The sequence below is a fragment of the Hemitrygon akajei genome, chromosome 16 (genome assembly GCF_048418815.1).
Source record: "Hemitrygon akajei chromosome 16, sHemAka1.3, whole genome shotgun sequence".
NCBI classification, from domain to species: domain Eukaryota; kingdom Metazoa; phylum Chordata; class Chondrichthyes; order Myliobatiformes; family Dasyatidae; genus Hemitrygon; species Hemitrygon akajei.
In genome coordinates this window covers 53,982,998-54,003,442 of record NC_133139.1, presented here as the reverse complement: position 1 = coordinate 54,003,442, position 20,445 = coordinate 53,982,998, and the positions used below count along the sequence as shown (strand labels likewise).

At 44.7% G+C, this 20,445-nt stretch overlaps 1 protein-coding gene across 3 annotated transcripts in view; it reads right to left on the bottom strand.

Annotated features, from left to right (window-relative positions):
- Positions 1 to 3,833: 3,833 nt before the first annotated feature.
- The window catches only part of LOC140740056 (solute carrier family 46 member 2-like), a 30,602-nt gene continuing 13,990 nt past the window's right edge, over positions 3,834 to 20,445 (bottom strand). Inside the window, exons 2-4 of one of the 3 annotated variants that reach the window (XM_073068896.1) lie at positions 8,535 to 8,618; positions 4,567 to 4,723; positions 3,834 to 4,056 (exon numbers count right to left, since the gene is read on the bottom strand). In XM_073068896.1, coding sequence (XP_072924997.1) covers positions 3,936 to 4,056; positions 4,567 to 4,723; positions 8,535 to 8,618 — 362 coding nt within the window. In that variant the 3' untranslated portion in view covers positions 3,834 to 3,935. Of the gene's footprint in view, positions 4,057 to 4,566; positions 4,724 to 8,534; positions 8,619 to 14,778; positions 20,262 to 20,445 lie in introns of those variants that run through there. The other 2 variants (XR_012101790.1, XR_012101789.1) reach the window with 2 other exon arrangements.

Sequence of the window (20,445 nt, the reverse complement as noted above, 5' to 3'; positions counted from 1 at the left end):
AACCGAGAACTTTTCTTTTCTTTTGCTTTCTCTGGCTGTAGCCTCTCTTTACTGAAGCCTTAAAGAGTTAAAGCCTCAAGCTCACCACTCCAATTCTGTCCACTCAGAGGATGGCTGCTGTACTTGCCCCTGACTTCCTTTAATTTGCTTTTGCTAATCAATCATTTCTATTTGGGCAGGAACTTGAGTGAAATCCCCTTGTTTCAAACTTTTGACAACTGGATTGGTTGCTGATCAAAGCTCTATTAGGCTTTGTTTTTTCTGTTAAAGAACTCCTTATGCTGCAAATACCTGATCCAATGCACATAGCCTTTGTGCGTAGACTGGTCACAGAAAAGCTGGAAACCATGAAGGCTGAGTTTGCTAACATGGAAAGGCTTGGCATTGTACATGGGTTGAATAGACCTTGGGTTTTGCTCCTCCTCATGGTCTTTAAGCCCGATGGTGAATGTTGGTCATGTAGCAATTGATGATGCCTTAACGAGGTCACCACCCCCGATCATTACCTAGTCCCACATGTCCATGTCTTTTCAGCACATTTAACCAGAAAACACATTTTTTCTAAAGTTGACTTAGTTTGGGGCCTGTGCGCTGGGAGGACAGTGAGGATAGGAATAGAATGAGGTGGCAGATAATGAGGTGGCTGAAGAATTGGAGCAGGGAGCAGAGATTCAGCTTTCTGGATAATTGGAACCTCTTCTGGGGCAGGTATGACCTGTACAAAAGGGGCAGTTTGCACCTGAATCTGAGGGGGCCAATATCCTTACAAGCAGGTTTGCTAGAGCTGTTGGGAGTGGTTTAAACTAATATGACAGAGCAAAGACACACAAAATGCTGAAGGAATGCAGCAGGCCAGGCAGCATCTATGGAAAAGAGTACAGATGATGTTTTGGGCTGAATCCCTTCAGCAGGACTGGAGACAAAAAAGGCTGAGGAATAGATTTAAAAGGTGTTGGGGGGGGGGGGGGGAAGGAGAGAGAGGAATGCTAGAAGATGAGTGCACCTCTAGGGTTCTGAGCTTTTGCTGGCCTGGCCCAGGGACGAACTGATTCTAAGCCGGTGCTGCCGACTGAAGCATTGCAGGAGTCAATGGAATATTGCAAACAGCGGTTCAGCTGTTGGAGGGCTCTGTACTTGGACTGCTCTTCCCTGCTTCTCTCATCCACAAAGGCTGTTGTAAGTCTAGTCAAGGAGAAGAGTTTACGAAAGGTTCAAAAAACTAGATAATGATAGAGATCTAGAAGGTTATAAAGGCTAACAGGAAGTAGCTATTTATATCCTCCTTAGCACAGGTGAGCTAATGGAGGATTGGAGGACAGTTAATGTTGTTCCACTGTCAAGAAAGGCAGAAAAAAACCAGAAACCAGCAAATTATAGGCTGGTGAGCCTGACATCAGTAGTGGGAAAGCAATTGGAAGATATCCTAAGGGACCAGATATATGAATATTTGTTTTGACATGGACTGATTAGGGACAGTCAGCATGGCTTTATGTGCGGCAGGTCATCGCTAACCATTCTCATAGAGGTTTTTGAGGAAGTTACCTGGAATGTTGAAGCCAAGACAGTGGAGGTTGTCAATGTGGACTTTAGCTGTGAGGGTGTGGAATGAGCTGCCAGTGCAAGTGATGCATGGGAGCTCGATTTCAACATTTAAGAGAAATTTGGTTAGGTACGTGGATGGCAGGATTATGGAAGGCTATGGTTCAGGTGCAGGTTGATGGGACTAGGCAGTTCAAATGGTTCAGCATAGACTAGAAAGGCCAAATCGCCTGTTTCTGTTCTGTTCTTTTCTATGACTGCACTGGGAACTTTGTATGCTGTTCTGGCAGTATTACAGGCAGGATACGAATGGAGAGGAGATTCACTGGGATGTTGACTGGATTTGGAGGACTTTGGTTGATGGGAGAGATTGGATAGGCTGGGTGTTTTTCTCCTGGAATGAGGGAGGCTGAGCGATGACCTGATAGAGGTGTATAAAGTTACGAGATAAATAGGGTAGATAGGCAGAAACTGTTTATCATGATAGGGATATCACAAAACAAAAGGACATACTGTATGTTTAAGGAAAGAAGAAGGAATTTTAAAGGGGATCTGAGGCATAAATATCTTTTACATAGAGAGTGATCAATATGTGGTACCCACTGTCAGAAGAGGTGGTGGAACCAGATACATTTAGGAGACACTCAAACACTAATTAGGCAAGGCCAAGAAGTATTTGGTTATAGTGCTGAGAAAGGGATTAGTGTAGGTGAGCTAGAAGATTAGTAGGACCTGTTTCTGTTTTGTATGATATGTTCACTTTTAATGATATCATTCTTTTAGGGTATAGAACATATATGTCAAACTCAAGGCCCGCGGGCCAAATTCGGCCCGCGGTGTAATTATCTTTGGCCCGCGAGATAATATCTAATTACTATTAAAGCTGGCCCCAGTAATCGAAGCGCCTATGGCATATGATATGGCTAATGCTGAGTTTATTCAGGTACCAGGTTTTCAGGGTTTTTAGTGTTTATTCGGCAGTCTTCTTCATAAGAAACGGAATTTGTAAAGTGAAACACTTTGTAGTTATAGCAGAGACTGAGACACATGAGAGCAGGCTGAAAAAACGGAGGTAACGAAAGCTGCGTTCGCTCGCGTCCGACTGATCCGGCCCGCATGAAGCTGCATTTTGCTCAATCCGGCCCGTGACCTAAAATGAGTTTGACACCCCTGGTATAGAACATAGAACATAGAATAGTACAGCACATTACAGGCCCTTCGGCCCACAATGTTGTGCTGACTCTCAAACCCTGCCTCCCATATAACCCCCCATCTTAAATTCCTCCATATACCTCTGTAGTAGTTTCTTAAACTTCACTAGTGTATCTGCCTCTACCACTGACTCAGGCAGTGCATTCCACGCAACAACCACTCTCTGAGTAAAAAACCTTCCTCAAATATCCCCCTTAATATCTAATATCTTAGTACTCAAATGTTCAACATAGTACATAAAACACTACCCATATCCCTCCATTCTCTGCAAATTCATGAGCCTCCACATCCCCCAAGTAACCAATTCCAGGCATCCACCACTCTGTGTAAAGAAACATAAAGCACACACTTGTCCTCTCACTTTAAGTACATACCCTCTGGTATTAGAGATTTCAATCCTGGGAAAAAATACCATCTGTCTGCTCTATCCATGTCTCTCATAACTTTATAAACTTCTATCAGAATTCTCCTTATCCTCCACTGCTCCAGAGAAAGCGACCCATATTTGTCCAACATGTTCTCTTATCCAGGCAGCATACTGGTAAACCTTTTCTACACCCTCTCCAAAGCCTCCACATTCTTTTTATCATGGGCAAGCAGAATTGAAAGCAGTACTCCAGATATGAGCTAACCAGAGTTTCATAAGCCTGCAGTATAACTTACCGACTCTTGAACTCAGTGCCTTAACTAATGAAGGAAGCATGCGTCTGTATTCTTAACCGCCCTATCAACTTGTGTAGGCACTTTCAGGGAGCTATGGATTTGGACCCCAATATCCCTTTGTACATCAACACTGTTAAAGGGTCTTGCCTCTAACCATGTATGGTCCCTTTACATTTGATCTCCCAAAGTGCAATATCTCACACTTGAGATTCCTCTATGTGGTAATTAAAATGTAATTCTTTACACTGATAATCCAGTATATTACTATGATTTGATAATTCTGAGTACTACCATCACCTGGTGATTCAGTATACCACTGCTGTCCCGTATTCCAATGCAATTTATTACTGTAATCAACAGAAGTGTTAGGAAGGAGCTCCACACCTAAAGCCTAGAGCTGTTTCTATAGCACAGTAATAGAAAACTTTAAACTTTATTAACAATTTCAGAGTGCCCCATTATCCATGGGGATATTTTAATACAGTAGTTGACTGATCCAGTTGTGTTTTCAATCTGTTATCTCACTGTGAGGACGAGGTGGTAGAGAATTGATCGGAGAAGTTATCGATGGCCATTGTTTGAGTGGAGTTTGTGTGAGAACCCTCGCTGTCATCTCTCTTCCTCAGTATGTAGCTGTATATCCTGCAGTAGAAGCATAGACACTAAAGAGTTAAATGTCACAACTCTGTCATTGGACAGAAATTGAGCAGCAAGTTGCCCATCATCAGTGCCACCAATTCCACCTCTTGGCTCTCTCCCCATTCTATCAATGTGAATCAGTCCCAATGCCACCTTCCCCATAGCCTCGCGTGAGTCAAAACGTAGTCTACAATTCAGTGTGCAGTAGGATTCACTGATCATGAAGGAGTGTACAATCATAGGTCCAGTCCTGGGTTCATGGGCTTTCAGAGGATGTACAAAGTACAGGATCGGCCATGGTCTCTGGAACAATAGGGCAGGCACAGGGCTTGGCTGCTGTATCCCTGCTACTGAGATACAAGAGAGACAGCAGATGCTGAAATATAGATCCACATACAGTACACAGAGCACAGGAGCAACTCATCAGGTCAGACAGCATTTACAGAGGAACTGGACAGTAGACGAGACCCTCAGGATCCTCAGGACTGTTTACGGTATGAGATGTGTACTTACACAATTGGGACAGTGCTGAGCCAACAGACTGCAGCAGCCAGGAGCAGAGAGAAGCCACTATACCACTCCAGGAAAGCAATGTAAAGGCTGTTGAAGGTGAGTGCAGCTATCACATCCGTCAGGGTCATGGCAGTCTGAAACCAGGCAAAAGTGGAACCTGAGGACATTGAAAACAGAACATGGAGTGAGTAAAATTAATAGTACCGGTACTACTGATCCAAGTACACTTGTCCACTGTATGCAGATGTACTAGAGGGACTGGAGTGTTCTTGCTCATTTCCCCTACCACTCCCCCCACCCACACACACAGCCTCTGGACCACTGACATCTAGAGCCATGGGTGGCTCTGTGGGCAACAAGCAAAGCCTGAGCTCACCTGTTGAGATGCTGTGTGTCAGAGCTAAGCACTGCTGTTGGATCTGGTTGGGTCCAGGGCAGAAGGCAGGAGAATGGGGCTAACTAAAACAGCCATAATTGAACGGTGGAGCAGACTCAATGGGCCAAATGGCCTAATTCTGCTCCTATATCTTATAGTCTTCTGGCTCCAGGTCATGAGAGAAGCTACGGCTGACCTCCCATCGACATTGCACACAGGTGGACCTGCCAGTACCCCAGCTCATCACAGGTGCACTGTAGGCCTGTGTGCTGAGTCCCCTGCTCTACTCCCTTTATATTTCTGAATGTGAGGCTAAGTACAGCTGCAATACCATATTTACTGTAAGTCTACTGATGATAGCACTGTTGTTGGCTGAATCAAAGGTGGCAAGGAATTGACGTTCAGGAGGGAGATTGAAAACCTGGTTGAGTGGTGCTGCACCAACAACCTTTCACTCAATATCAGCATAACCAAAGTTGACTACAGGAAGAGGAAAACAAGGTCCATGAGCCAGTGCTCTTAGAGGAATGGAGGTGGAGGTCAGTAACTTTAAATTTCTTGGAATTATCATATCAGAGGATCTGCTTTGTACTATTACAAAGAAGGCATTGCAATGCCTCTACTTTCTTAGAAAACTGTGCTGATTAGGGAGGTCATCTAAAACTTTGACAAGCTTCTATAAATGCACAGTGGAGAGTATTTAACTGGCTGCTTCACAGCCTGGTATGGAAAAACCAATGCCCAAGAACAGAAAAGCCTAAGAAAAGTAGTAGATACACCCCATTCAATGAAAAGCAAAGCCCTCCCCACAGTTGAGCATGTGTTCAGTTCTGGTCACCTCACTACAGGAAGGATATGGAAACCATGGAAAGGGTGCAGAGGAGATTTACAAGGATGTTACCTGGATTGGGGAGCATGCCTTATGAGAATAGGTTGAGTGAACTGGGCCTTTTCTCTTTGGAACGACGGAAGATGAGAGGTAACCTGATAGAGGTGTATAAGATGATGAGAGGCATTGATTGTGTGGATAGTCAGAGGCTTTTTCCCCAGGGCTGAAATGGCTAACACAAGAGGGCACAGTTTTAAGGTACTTGGAAGTAGGTACAGAGGAGATGTCAGGGGTAAGTTTTTTACTCAGAGTGGTGAGTGCGTGGAATGGGCTGCTGGTAACGGTGGCGGAGGCGGATATGATAGGGTCTTTTTAAGAGACTCCTGGCTAGGTACATGGAGCTTAGAAAAATAGAGGGCTATGGGTAACCCTAGGTAATTTCTAAGTTAAGGACATGTTTGGCACAGATTTGTGGGCTGAAGGGCCTGTATTGTGCTGTAAGCTTTTCTATGTTTTTTCTTTTCTATCAATAAGGAGCATTGCCACAGGAAAACAGCATCCATCATTAAGGACACCAACCATCCAGGGTATGCTCTCTTCTCACTGCTGCCATCTGGAAGGAGGTACAGGAGTCTTAGGTCCCACACCACCAAGTTCAAGAACAGTTATTACCCGTCAACCATCCAGTTCCTGAGCCAGCATGGATAACTCCACTCACCTCAACAGTGAACTGATTCCACAGCCTATGGACTCACTACAACTATTGTCCTCAGTATTATTTATTTACTATTTGTTTATTATTGTTGTGTGTTTTTTTTAAATTTTCAGTTTACCTTCTTTTGCAAATTGGTTGTTTGTCATTCTGTGTGAGTAGTTTTCATTGATTCTATTGTATTTCTTTGTTATGCTGTGCATGCCTGCAAGGAAGTGAATCTCAGGGTTGTATATGGTGACATACATGTACTTTGATAATAAATTGACTTTAAACTTTGAGGCATTTGGAGATGCATTACCATCTGGCTACATCCCTGTCCCTGGAGCACAGCTTATATGGGGCTCCGATCTGGAAGGCAGTATCCTGGACCACTCATCTCAGGGAAAACGATTTATCTAGCTATTTATTTATTTAGAGATGCAGTGAGATATACAGATACAGATCCAGCCCAATGAGCCACACCGGCCAGCAACCTACCAATTTAACCCTAGCCTAATGACAGGACAATTTACAATGACCAATTAATGTGCCTTTGGACTGTGGGAGGAAACCGGAGCACTCACAGGAAGAATATACAAACTTTCCTACAGATATTTGAAATCTGAAATCCAATGCTACCATAGGGCCCCTGGCCAGATGTGGTCTTAAAATCATCTCTAAGTTACATAGAGTGACCTTGGGGTTTGGTGGGTGGGGGTATGGTTAGTCAAGGATGAAGGGAAAACCAGTTCAGAACCACCAGCTGCAGTGTAGCTCATGGAATGGGAGGAGGGATGGCTAATGCATGATGCAATTAGAGCACACACAAAATGCTGGAGCAGCTCAGCAAGTTAGGCAGCATCTATGAAGGGAAATAAGCAGGCAACATTTTCGGTTGAGACCCTTCATTAGGACTGGATAGGAAGGGGCAGAAGCCAGAATAAAAAGGTAAGGGGATGGTAAGGAGCACAAGCTGGCAGGTGACAGGTGAGGCTAGCTGAGGGGGATGAGGTAAGAAGCTAGGAAGGGATGTGCGCAGATGAGAAAGGGTGAGAGAGTAACCAGATAGGGGATTGGAAAAAAAGATCTTCCCCCTCACCTAGTCTTCCCTGTCACCTACCAGGTTGTACTCTTCTTCCTCTTCCCACCATCTTATTCTGGTCTGCTCCCTTCCTTTCCAGTCCTAATGATGGGCTACAGCTTGATATGCTGACTGTTTATTCCCTCCAGTGATGCTGACTGACTTGCTGAGTTCCTCCAGCATTTTGTATGTGTTTCTCAGGATTTCCACCATGTGCAAAATCTCTTGTGTTGATGATGCATTCAGAAGATGGGACAGCCTTTGGTTGATATGATGGTGGAGGGTTGATAGCATTTCTGGAAGAAACAGCAGGACAGGGTCTGCTCTGTTGTTGATGTGACAGGAGGGCCAATCTGTAAGTGGACTGGCTGGCATTGGGAATGCTGTGGGCAAGATGCAGGGCTTCGTCTCCAGGGTTGATTGGAAGAGAGGATAGTTTATGGACCAGGTGATTGGTTGAGAGGGCAGTCTGTCAAGCGAGTGGATGTGGAGGTCATGGTCCAGATTGTTGGTGGGACTGTAGAACTCCCTCCACCTCCATCAGCTATAGAGGCTTCACTCTCATGATTGACACAGAGAGCAGCAAGTGGCAGACCTCAGAGGAATGTGTGTGATCAGTTCTCAGCTGCTGGCCGTGTGGTGTGGGTCCTCCAGCTGCTCTGGTCTGCCCACACGCCCCAAGGATGTGTGTGTTGGACGGTGGTGGGTGAATGGGGAGGGGGAGAATAAAATGAATGGAACAGAGTGGGAAATGGGATGGCTGAGATTCCACCTGACAGGCCAGATAGCTTCTATCACTAAACACAAAGTGCACTGCAGATGCTGTGGTCAAATCAAGACGTACAAAAAAGCTGGATGAACTCAGCAGGTCGGGCAGCATCCGTTGAAAGAGGCTGTCAACGTTTCGGGTCGAGACCCTTCTATCACTGTTGGAAGGAAATCATGCATCCATGAGATGAATCTCACATGCTTTAGAACACATTCTTACCGTAGGAAGCTCGGTCGGTTAGCTTGGACAGCTGAGCCCGGATTGTTGGCAGTGGAATACAGGAAAACAGCATCATGGCCCGCGCTGCAAAACACAAGAGCACAACATGACGGCAGGGACATCCAATGGCACGGGAACTTGGCACACCAGCCTGCTTGGTACTGCAGACGTGTTCTGCAGAAACATCCCTGTGATGGGGAATGTCCCACAGATACATCCCCCCCTCCCCCGGGTAGGAAATATTCCAGAGACCCTGCCTTGGGTGGGCAATTGTGACAGAAACATCCCATGGGTGAGGAGCATCCCACAGACACCCTCTGGTTGGAGTTTCCCACAGGGACATCCCTTGGGTGGGGATAGTCCCCTGCAGTAGGCTGATCGTCACTTCTGCTCTCACAGTCAATCCAAAGTCCATGGCATAAGACATTAATACCATAAGACACAGGAGAAGAATTAGGCCAGTCAGCCATTCCAACATGGCTGATTTATTATCCCTCTCAACCCTATTCTCCTCCCTTTTCTTCGTAACCTTTGACACCATGACTAATCAAGAACCTATTAACCTCTGCTTTAAACATACTCAATGACCTGGCCTCCACAGCTGTCCGTAACAATGCCTCATCTCCATTCTAAATGGATGTGCCTCTCTTCTGAGGCTGTGCCTTCTGGTCCTAGACTCTCGTACTATAGGAAACATCCTCTCCACATCCATTCTATCTGGGCCTTTCAATATTGAATAGGTTTCAATCAGATCCCTGCTCAGTCTTCCAAACTCCAGTGAGCACAGGCCCAGAATCATCAGACGCTCCCCCTATATTAACCCCTTCATCCCTGGGATCATTCTTGTGTACTCTTTTGACCCTCTCCAATACCAGCACGTCTTTTCTTAGGTAAGGGGCCCAAAACTGCTTATAGTATTCCAAGTGAGGTCTGATCAATGCCCTATAAAACCTCAACATTACATCCTTGCTCTTATATTCTCGTCCTCTCAAAATGAATGCAAACATTGTATTTGCCTTCCTTACCACTGACTCAACCTGCAATTTAACCTTAAGGGAATCCTGCATGCAGATTCCCAAGTCCCTTTGCACCTCTAATTTTTGAATTATTTCCCCATTTAGAAAATAGTCTATGCCTTTATTCCTTCTACCAAAATGCATGACAAATCCTTCCCGTACTATATTCCATTTGCCACTTCTTTGCCCATTCTCCCAATCTGTCTAAGTCCTTTTGCAGACTTCCTAGTTCCTCAGCACTACCTGCCCTTGCACCTATCTTTGATAGGTGGAGAGGCTGTACTTGACCTGGTATTGGGAAATGAACCTGGTCAGGTGTCAGGTCTCTTCGTGGGAGAGCATTTTGGAGATAGTGATCAGGGTTCTATCTCCTTTACCATAGCATTGGAGAGGGATAGGAGCAGACAAGTTAGGAAAATATTTAATTGGAGTGAGAGAAATATGAAGCTATCAGGCAGGAACTTGGAAGTATAAACTGGGAGCAGATGTTCTCAGGGAAATATACGGCAGAAATGTGGCAAATGTTCAGGGGATATTTGCATGGGGTTCTGCATAGGTATGTTCCAATGAGACAGGGAAAGGATGGGTAGGGTACAGGAACTGTGGTGTACAAAGGCTGTTGAAAATCTAGTCAAGAAGAAAAGAAAAAACTAACAAAAGGTTCAAAAACTAGGTAATGATAGAGATCTAGAAAATTATAAGGCTAGCAGGAAGGAGCTTAAGAGTGAAATTAGGAGAGACAGAAGGGGCCATGAGAAGGCCTTGGCGAGCAGGATTAAGGAAAAACCCAAGGTATTCTACAAGTATGTGAAGAGCAAGAGGATAAGCCCTGAGAGAATAGGACCCAATCAAGTGTGACAGTGGAAAAGTGTGTATAAACTGGAGGAGTTAGTGGATGGTACTTAATGAATACTTTGCCTCAGTATTCACTAGAGAAAAGGACTTACAGTGGATTGAAAAGCTTGAGCATATAGACATTAAGAAAGGGGATGTGCTGGAGCTTTTTAAAGCAACAAGTTGGGTAAGTCTTTGGGACCGGATGAGATGTACCCCAGGCTACTGTGGGAGGTGAGGGAGGAGATTGCTGAGCCTCTGACAATGATCTTTGCATCATCAATGGGGATAGGAGAGGTTCCTGAGGATTGGAGGGTTGCGGGGGTTGTTCCCTTATTCAAAAAAGGGGGTAGAGATTATAGCCCAGGAAATTATAGGCCAGTGAGCCTTACTTCAGTGGCTGGTAAATTGATGGAGAAGTTCCTGAGAGGCAGGATTTATGAACATTTGGAGAGGCATAATATGATTAGGAATAGTCAGCATGGCTTTGTCAAAGGTAGGTCGTGCCTTACGAGCCTTATTGAATTTTTTGAGGATGTGACTAAGCACATTGATGAAGGTAGAGCAGTAGATGTTTGGATTTCAGCAAGGCATTTGATAAGGTACCCCATGCAAGGCTTATTGAGAAAGTAAGGAGGCATGGGATCCAAGGGATTCTGGATTGAGAACTGGCTTGCCCACAGAAGGCAAAGAGTGGTTGTAGATGGGTAATACTCTGCATGGAGTCGGTGACGAGTGGTGTGCCTCAGGGATCTGTTCTGGGATCTCTTCTCTTCTTGATTTTTATAAATGATCTGGATGAGGAAGTGGAGGGATGAGTTAGTAAATTTGCTGATGACACAAAGGTTGGGGGGTGTTGTGTCTAGTGTGGAGGGCTGTCAGAGGTTACAGCGGGACATTGATAGGATGCAAAACTGGGCTGAGAAGTGGCAGATGGTGTTCATCCCAAATAAGTGTGAAGTGGTTCATTTTGGTAGGTCAAATATGATGGCAGAATATAGTATTAATGGTAAGACTCTTGGCAGTGTGGAGGATCAGAGAGATCTTGGTGTCCCGAGTCCATTGGACTCTCAAAGCTGCTGAGCAGGTTGACTGTGTGTTAACAATACTGTGTATTGGCCTTCATCAATCGTGGGATTGAGTTTAGGAGCCAAGTGGTAATGTTGCAGCTATATAGGACCCTGGTCAGACCCCACTTGGAGTACTCTGCTCAGTTCTGGTCACTTCACTACAGGAAGGATGTGGAAACTATAGAAAGGGTGCAGAGGAGATTTAAAAGGATGTTGCCTGGATTGGGGAGCATGCCTTATGAGAATAGGTTGAGTAAACTCGGTCTTTTCTCCTTGGAGTGACGGAAGTTGAAAGGTTACCCGAAAGATGTGTATAAGACGATGAGAGGCATTGATCACGTGGAAGTCAGAGGCCAATCAGGATAGGACTCTTTTATTTCCACTTTTATCTCCTTCCAGCCAGACAGTCTTCTATCCATGCTAATATCTTTCATGTGATACCACAGGCTCTTATCTTGCTAAGCATCCTCATGTGCCGCGCTTTCTGAAAATCCAAGAAAACAACATCCACTGGCTCTCATTTGTCTATCCTGCCTGTAAGTTCCTCAAAGAATTCCAGCAGGCAGGCAAGACTTCCCCTTAAGGAAACAATGCTGACTTTGGCCTACTTTATCGTGTGCTTTCAAGTACCCTGATACCTCATCCTTAATAATTGACTCCAACACCTTCCCAACCACTGAAGTCAGGATGACTGGCCTGTACAGTAATTTCCTTTTTTTTTCTGCCTGCCTTTCTGCTTAAAGAGTTGAGTGACTCTTGCAATTTTCTAGTACTCCAGAACCATTCCAAAATCTGGTGATTCTTGAAAGGTTATTACTAGTGCCTCCACTATTAATACCTCTTTTAGAACCTGGAGGTGTAGTCCATCTGGTTCAGGTGACTTATCTGCCTTTAAACCTTGCAGCTTCCCAAGCACTTTTTCTCTAGTAATAGCAACTATACTCACTTCTGCCCCCTAACACGCTCAAATTTCTGGCATACTGCTCATAGTGAAGACTGAAACAAAATACTTATTAAGTTCAGCTGCATTTCTTTGTCCCCTGTTATTAGCTCTCCAGCATCATTTTCCAGCAGTCTAATATCTGCTCTCATCTCTCTTTTACTCTTTATGTATCTTTTGGTATAATCTTTTATATTATTGGCTATTTCATCTTCATAATTCATCCTATCTCTCCCTATGGCTTTTTATTTACCCTTTGTTGGTTTTATAAAAGCTTTCCAACTATCTAGCTACCCGCTATTTTTGTTCTATTTATATGCCCTCTATTTTGCTTTAATGCTGTGTTTGAATTTCTTTGTCAGCCACAGTTGCCTCATTTAGAATACTTCTTCATCTTTGGGATGTATCTATCCTGTGCCTAATGAATTTCCCCCAGAAACTCCAGCAATTACTGTTCTGCCATCATCTCTGATATTGTCCCTTATCAATCAACTTTGGCCATCTCTTCTCTCATCCCCTTTACTCCACTGGATGTGGGTGGTCGGGCCCCGCTTCTGGTGCACTTCAACCCCATGATCCTAATCTTTGGTTGGGTGAGGTACCAAACAACCTCCATGTTGGTCCAATTTCTGAGACCAGTGGTTCACTGCAGAGGCTTGGCACTGAGGAACTGAAGTTTAATCAAGTCTATAAGACCATAAGACATAGCAGAATTAGGCTATTTTGGCCCATCAAGTCTGCTCCTCCATTTCATCATGACTGATCCATTTCTCTCTAAGCCCCAATCTCCTACATTCTCCCCATAATATTCATGCCCTGAATAATTGAGAATCTATCAATCTCTGCCTTAAATTTACCCATTTACTTGGCCTCTTTAGCTGCCTGTAGCAGCGAATTATACAGATTTGTCACTTTCTGCCTAAAGAAATCCCTCCTCATCTCCATTCTAAATGGACGCCTCTCTATTCTGAAGGTGTGTTTGCTAGTTCTGGACTCTCCCACCTTAGGAACCATTCTCTCCACATCTACACTATCAAGGTCTTTCAATTTTTGATAGGTTTCAATGAGATCCCCTCTCATACTTTTGAATTCCATTGAGTGCAAGCCCAGAGCCATCAAATGCTTTGCTTTTATCTTCTAGTCTTCTTGAAATGAAAGCTAACATTGTACTTGCCTTCTCTACCACAGACTCAATCTGTACCTTAACCTTTAGGGAATCCTGCACGGGGATCCCAAGTACTTTGCACCTCAAATTTTCTCTCCGTTTAGAAAAAAGTCTAGACTTTTATATCTTCTACTAAAGTGCATGACCATAAACTTCCTGACATTGCATTCAATCTGTTCATTCTACTAATCTGCCTAACTCCTTCTGCAACCTCTCTGCTTCCACAATACTACCTGCCCCTCCACCTGTCTTCATATCATCCGTAATCTAGACCACAAAGCATCAATTCCATCATCTAAATCATAGGCATATAACATAAAAAGAATTGGTCCCAATACAGACCCCTGTGGAACACTAGTTTCTGGCAGCCTGCCAGAAAAGGCTCCCTTTATTCCCACTCTTTGCCTCCAACCAATCTATCCATATTAATATCCTTCCTATAATACCTTGCTAGTTAAGCAGTCTCATGTGTGGCACCTTGTCAAGGACCTTATGAAAATCCCAGCACACAACATCCACCAGTTCTCCTTTGTCTATCCTGATTGTTATTTCTTCAAAGAATTCCAACAGATTGGTCTGGCAAGATTTTTCCCTTTAAGGAAACCAGGCTGACTTCTGCCTATTTTATCATGTGCCTCCAAGTACCCTGAAGCCACATCCATAACAATCAACTCCAACATCTTCCCAACCACTGAGGTCAGACTAATTGGCCTATAATTTCATTTCTTCTGCCTCTTCTGCAATTTTCCAGTCCTCTGGATCCATGTCAGAATCTATTGATTCTTGAAAGATCATTACTAATGCCTCCACAATCTCTTCAACGATCTCTTTCAGAACTTAAGGTGTGCACCATCTGGTCCTAGTGACTTATCTACCTTCAGACCTTTCAGTTTCCCAACCACCTTCTCCCTTGTAATAGCAACTTCACACAATTTTTCACCTTAACACTCCTGAACTTCTGGCTTTTTGCTAGTGACTTCCAATGTGAAGACTGGTGCAAAATATTTATTCAGTTTTCTGCCATTTCCTTGTCCCCAATTATTACCTCTCAAGCCTCGTTTTCTAGTGGCCTGATATCTACTCTCACCTCTCTTTGACTCTATATATCTGAAGAAACTTTTGATATCCTCTTTAATGTTATTAACTAGCGTATTCCATCTTTTCCCTCTTTATGACTTTTTTAGTTGTGTTACGAAAACCCCGTAACCAGGTAACTTACCAGCAAAGATAGATGGATCAGCTGAGTCGGATGCTACTATTTTCAAACGTTTTATTCAATAAGGGCACAAACGTATGGTTAATACAAAACATTCAAATCGTCAAAACTCAATCTAAAACACCGGTGTAACCATAATCAATCAGAAATAAGCTCTTTCGTTGTCTAGGGTATATAATACTGAGTCCAATTGGAAATATAAAGAGTCACTCTGAAGTCTGCAGGCTTTTGGTTTCACGTGTTGGAGAGAGAGAGAGATAAAACGGAAAAACTTGCCGTTTACATCCGTGTAATCAGGGGAGCGATCTTCCCCGTTGTTAGTTAAAAGCGATCTTCCGTTGGTTCCAGCCACAAACCCCGCATTCGGAATTTAACGCACGTGGCTTATTTCAAAATGGCTTCCCGTTCCCACGGGAAGCGTTATCGTGCTTCTTGGTGTCTCCTTGGTGCGTCTGAGGGTCGTCCTCTTTCAGACCCTTCTTTATACTGCCTCACAGGATCTCAGGTGTCAATCAGGTTGCAGGTGATGCAACCTCTCTCTCTCAACCAGCCCACTTTGCCCGAGGGCTTTACAATGTCCCTGCGAGTTGGCACGTCTGCAGTTCCCAGGTGTCTCCTGAGAACAATGCCACAGTCACCAGCTTTTGTCCCAGTGGAATGTCTTTCCATTTCCTGTGTCCATTCAGCCTGTCTCTCTCTCTCTCTTTTGGGTCATTGACCCCCCTTTTCTAGGGCTCTTGCAATTCTCACAAAGGAGGGGGCTGGTATCATAACACCTCCCCTCTTAAAAAGGTTTTTACCAGCGGTTAAAACCCAGAGTGGTACAGTCTTACAGAAATTTTGAATCTAATACAGAGTAATACAGTTATACATTCAAGTCAGCATCTAAACAGTTAACAAGTACAGTGCCCCTTTAGTTAATATCTTAAAGTCTTAATATCTTAAAGTCTTGTAGCATCAGACTTCAATTCAATAACCACCTATTTATTTATTGTTTTCAGCAACAAAACTGCGGAGGTGTGATCTTAGCTTAGGTGCATCTACAAAAGTTTATGCGAATACTAATCGTTTCGGTCGGTTTACTTCGCCGGCAGGTCTGTCTTTATTATTCACAGGCTTTGGCGCAACCCGTAAAACCTGCTTTGCTGTTTTAAAAAAATAGCATCCCCATTAACCATCACCTCTCTTCTGGCGAGTCCCCCCGTTGGGACTTTGAGTAATTTGGCGTGGTGAACTCCCGCCCGCCTCGTTCATCGGGGCTATTTTTTCAACACCATGTCCCAAACTGTCAAGACCCTTCAGGCTATTTGTTTTTAATTCCAACTCCTCTTTCAGGTAGCATTTCGAATGCAACCTCTTCACACCCCACCCTGGCGTAACAATAGAGTGGGGGGCCCCGCTATTTCCCGACTCACTCTGTGAGCGATCTGCCAGGTTTAAAATTTCTTCCTTCGACTTGGGAACTACAGACCCTCCTTCAACAACAATCCTCATTCCCCCCTTAAATTCGGCATTAACCTTGGCCCCACTCTCGAACACAAACACCGTGGAACTCACACTTCCCACGGTTACCAAGGTTAACCCTTTTCCTACTGAACCAACCCTATCTGATCCACAAAGACGGCCGCCCCGTCCCCCTGAATCAAACACCTCAGACTTCCCCTGAGCTCTATTACCAGGTTCAGCACCACGTGCGCCCCCATCTTGGACACACTCAAACGGGACATTGGCCCCTTCCAGGCTTTCAATACCCGTACCTTTTTCAAATTCTAACGTCCCCCGATCCTTCCAGTTACTCTCTAGGCAGCCCCCCGTTGGGGAAGGCGCAACCCTGCGAGCTGAAACAACCTCCTCGGCCATTTCAGCTGACTTCTCCACAGCAAGGATACCCTTCCTCTCTAAGACTGCCCTCATTTCACTCTCGGGACCATCGAGAACACCTTTAGAACTCTGAACTTCTTCAAACAATTCTGCCAAACCAGACAGATTAACCATGTCCAACTCTGGACATTTTAACAACTTTATCCGTTTCTCAACTTTAGTTCCTACCTCTAGGACCTTTCTCTTCACTAAGGGCAGGGCTATTTCCTCTCCCTTACCCCCTTTTACTTTACGGCTTTCTGTTTTACCACCCTCGGAACCCTCATGGTACAGGGTCGGTAAAAACATCTTGGCCAGATTACTGCTGGCTTCATTTAAACTGTCCTCTTTCTCAGCCGCTTTTTCCGACAGGCTGCGAGTGACCGCGCATGCGCGATAGCTTTGGGACTCTAGGGGCGGGGCCACCGTACTCGCCGGTCGGCGGGTCGGCATCATGGCTGCCCAAATCCTCCCTCCTGCTAACACACTTTGTAACAACGCGACCCACTGCTCTTGTGGCCACTTCTGGTTCACTGCCACCGTTTCAAAAAACAAGAAATAACTATCAACATCCGTCTCTTCGAACGGAGGTACTACTCTCAGCTCCCGACTAACATTAAACCGCTCTCTCCTTAGCTCCTCCCTCTCTCTTTCTCTCCCCGCTGCCGCTCTCTCGGCTGCTGCTAACTCTCTGATCCGAATTTCATGCTGTCTTTGCCTCTCAGCTTGATTCTGCTCGTTTTCCATCTCTAACCCCTTCGCCAAATTTAACAAGTCTGATTTGGTGCTCACCTCTAGCACCGCCACAGTCGCGTTTTTCATAAATTCACACACGTCCATCTTTGCTGGTTTTTCTGTCTGGCTACCTGCGTACCAGATCCAAATTATTTTTTTTTGACTTACAATCCCAATTGACTGACCTCCCCCTTTTTGGTGTCAAATCCCGAGACGAGAACCCCACTTGTTACGAAAACCCCGTAACCAGGTAACTTACCAGCAAAGATAGATGGATCAGCTGAGTCGGATGCTACTATTTTCAAACGTTTTATTCAATAAGGGCACAAACGTATGGTTAATACAAAACATTCAAATCGTCAAAACTCAATCTAAAACACCGGTGTAACCATAATCAATCAGAAATAAGCTCTTTCGTTGTCTAGGGTATATAATACTGAGTCCAATTGGAAATATAAAGAGTCACTCTGAAGTCTGCAGGCTTTTGGTTTCACGTGTTGGAGAGAGAGAGAGATAAAACGGAAAAACTTGCCGTTTACATCCGTGTAATCAGGGGAGCGATCTTCCCCGTTGTTAGTTAAAAGCGATCTTCCGTTGGTTCCAGCCACAAACCCCGCATTCGGAATTTAACGCACGTGGCTTATTTCAAAATGGCTTCCCGTTCCCACGGGAAGCGTTATCGTGCTTCTTGGTGTCTCCTTGGTGCGTCTGAGGGTCGTCCTCTTTCAGACCCTTCTTTATACTGCCTCACAGGATCTCAGGTGTCAATCAGGTTGCAGGTGATGCAACCTCTCTCTCTCAACCAGCCCACTTTGCCCGAGGGCTTTACAATGTCCCTGCGAGTTGGCACGTCTGCAGTTCCCAGGTGTCTCCTGAGAACAATGCCACAGTCACCAGCTTTTGTCCCAGTGGAATGTCTTTCCATTTCCTGTGTCCATTCAGCCTGTCTCTCTCTCTCTCTTTTGGGTCATTGACCCCCCTTTTCTAGGGCTCTTGCAATTCTCACAAAGGAGGGGGCTGGTATCATAACAGTTGCCATCTGTTGGTTTTCCAATTCTCACTAACCTTTGTTCTATTATATGGCCTCTTTTTGGCTTTTATATTGTCTTTGACTGCCTTTATCAGTCACAGTTGCATAATCCTGCCTTTATAATGCTTCTTCTTCAGGATGTATTTATCCTGTGTTTCTGTGTTGCTCCCAGAAATTCTAACGATTGCTGCTAGTGTTCCCTTCCAATTACCTTTGGCCATCTCCTCCTTCATGCCCCTGTAATTCTCTTTACTCCACTGTAATCCTGATACATCTGACTTTAGCTTTTTCCTCTCAAATTGCAGGGTGAATTCTATCATATTATGATCACTGTTTTCTAAGGGTCCCTTTACCTTAAGCTCTCTAATCAATTGGTTCATTATGCAACAATCAATCCAAGAATAGCTGATCCCCTCGTGGGTGCAGCTATGAGCTGATCTAAAGCTATCTTATAGACAATAGACAATAGGTGCAGAAGTAGACCATTCGGCCCTTCGAGCCTGCACCGCCATTTTGAGATCATGGTTGATCAATTACTATCAATACCCAGTTCCTGCCTTGTCCCCATATCCCTTGATTCCCCTATCCATAAGATACCTATCTAGCTCCTTCTTGAAAGCATCCAGAGAATTGGCCTCCACTACCTTCCGAGGCAGTGCATTCCAGACCCCCACAACTCTCTGGGAGAAGAAGTTTTTCCTTAACTCTGTCCTAAATGACCTACCCCTTATTCTCAAACCATGCCCTCTGGTACTGGACACTCCCAGCATCTGGAACATATTTCCTGCCTCTATCTTGTCCAATCCCTTAATAATCTTATATGTTTCAATCAGATCCCCTCTCAATCTCCTTAATTCCAGCGTGTACAAGCCCAGTCTCTCTAACCTCTCTGCGTAAGACAGTCCAGACATCCCAGGAATTAACCTCGTGAATCTACGCTGCACTTCCTCTACAGCCAGGATGTCCTTCCTTAACCCTGGAGACCAAAACTGTACACAATACTCCAGGTGTGGTCTCACCAGGGCTCTGTACAAATGCAAGAGGATTCCCTTGCTCTTGTACTCAATTCCCTTTGTAATAAAGGCCAACATTCCATTAGCCTTCTTCACTGCCTGCTGCACTTGCTCATTCATCTTCAGTGACTGATGAACAAGGACTCCGAGATCTCTTTGTACTTCTCCCTTACCCAACTCTACACCGTTCAGATAATAATCTGCCTTCCTGTTCTTACTCCCAAAGTGGATAACCTCACACTTATTCACATTAAACGCCATCTGCCAAGTATCTGCCCACTCACCCAGCCTATCCAAGTCACCCTGAATTCTAACATCCTCTTCACATGTCACACTGCCACCCAGCTTAGTATCATCAGCAAATTTGCTGATGTTATTTTCTATGCCTTCATCCAAATCGTTAACGTAAATGGTAAACAGCTGTGGTCCCAATACCGAGCCCTATGGCACCCCACTAGTCACCACCTGCCATTCCGAGAAACACCCATTCACCGCTACCCTTTGCTTTCTATCTGCCAACCAGTTTTCTATCCATGTCAATGCCTTCCCCCCGATGCCCTGAGCTTTGATTTTACCCACCAATCTCCTATGTGGGACCATATCAAATGCCTTCTGAAAATCAAGGTACACTACATCCACTGGATCTCCCCCGTCTAACTTCCTGGTTACATCCTCGAAAAACTCCAACAGATTAGTCAAGCATGATTTACCCTTGGTAAATCCATGCTGGCTCGGCCCAATCCTATCACTGTTACCTACATATGCCACTATTTCATCCTTAATAATGGACTCTAGCATCTTTCCCACCACCGATGTCAGGCTGACAGGTCGATAGTTCTCTGTTTTCTCCCTCCCTCCTTTCTTAAAAAGTGGGATAACATTAGCCATTCTCCAATCCTCAGGGACTGATCCTGAATCTAAGGAACATTGGAAAATGATTACCAATGCATCCGCAATTTCCAGGGCCACCTCCTTTAGTACCCTAGGGTGCAGACCATCTGGACCTGGGGATTTGTCAGCCTTCAGTCCCAT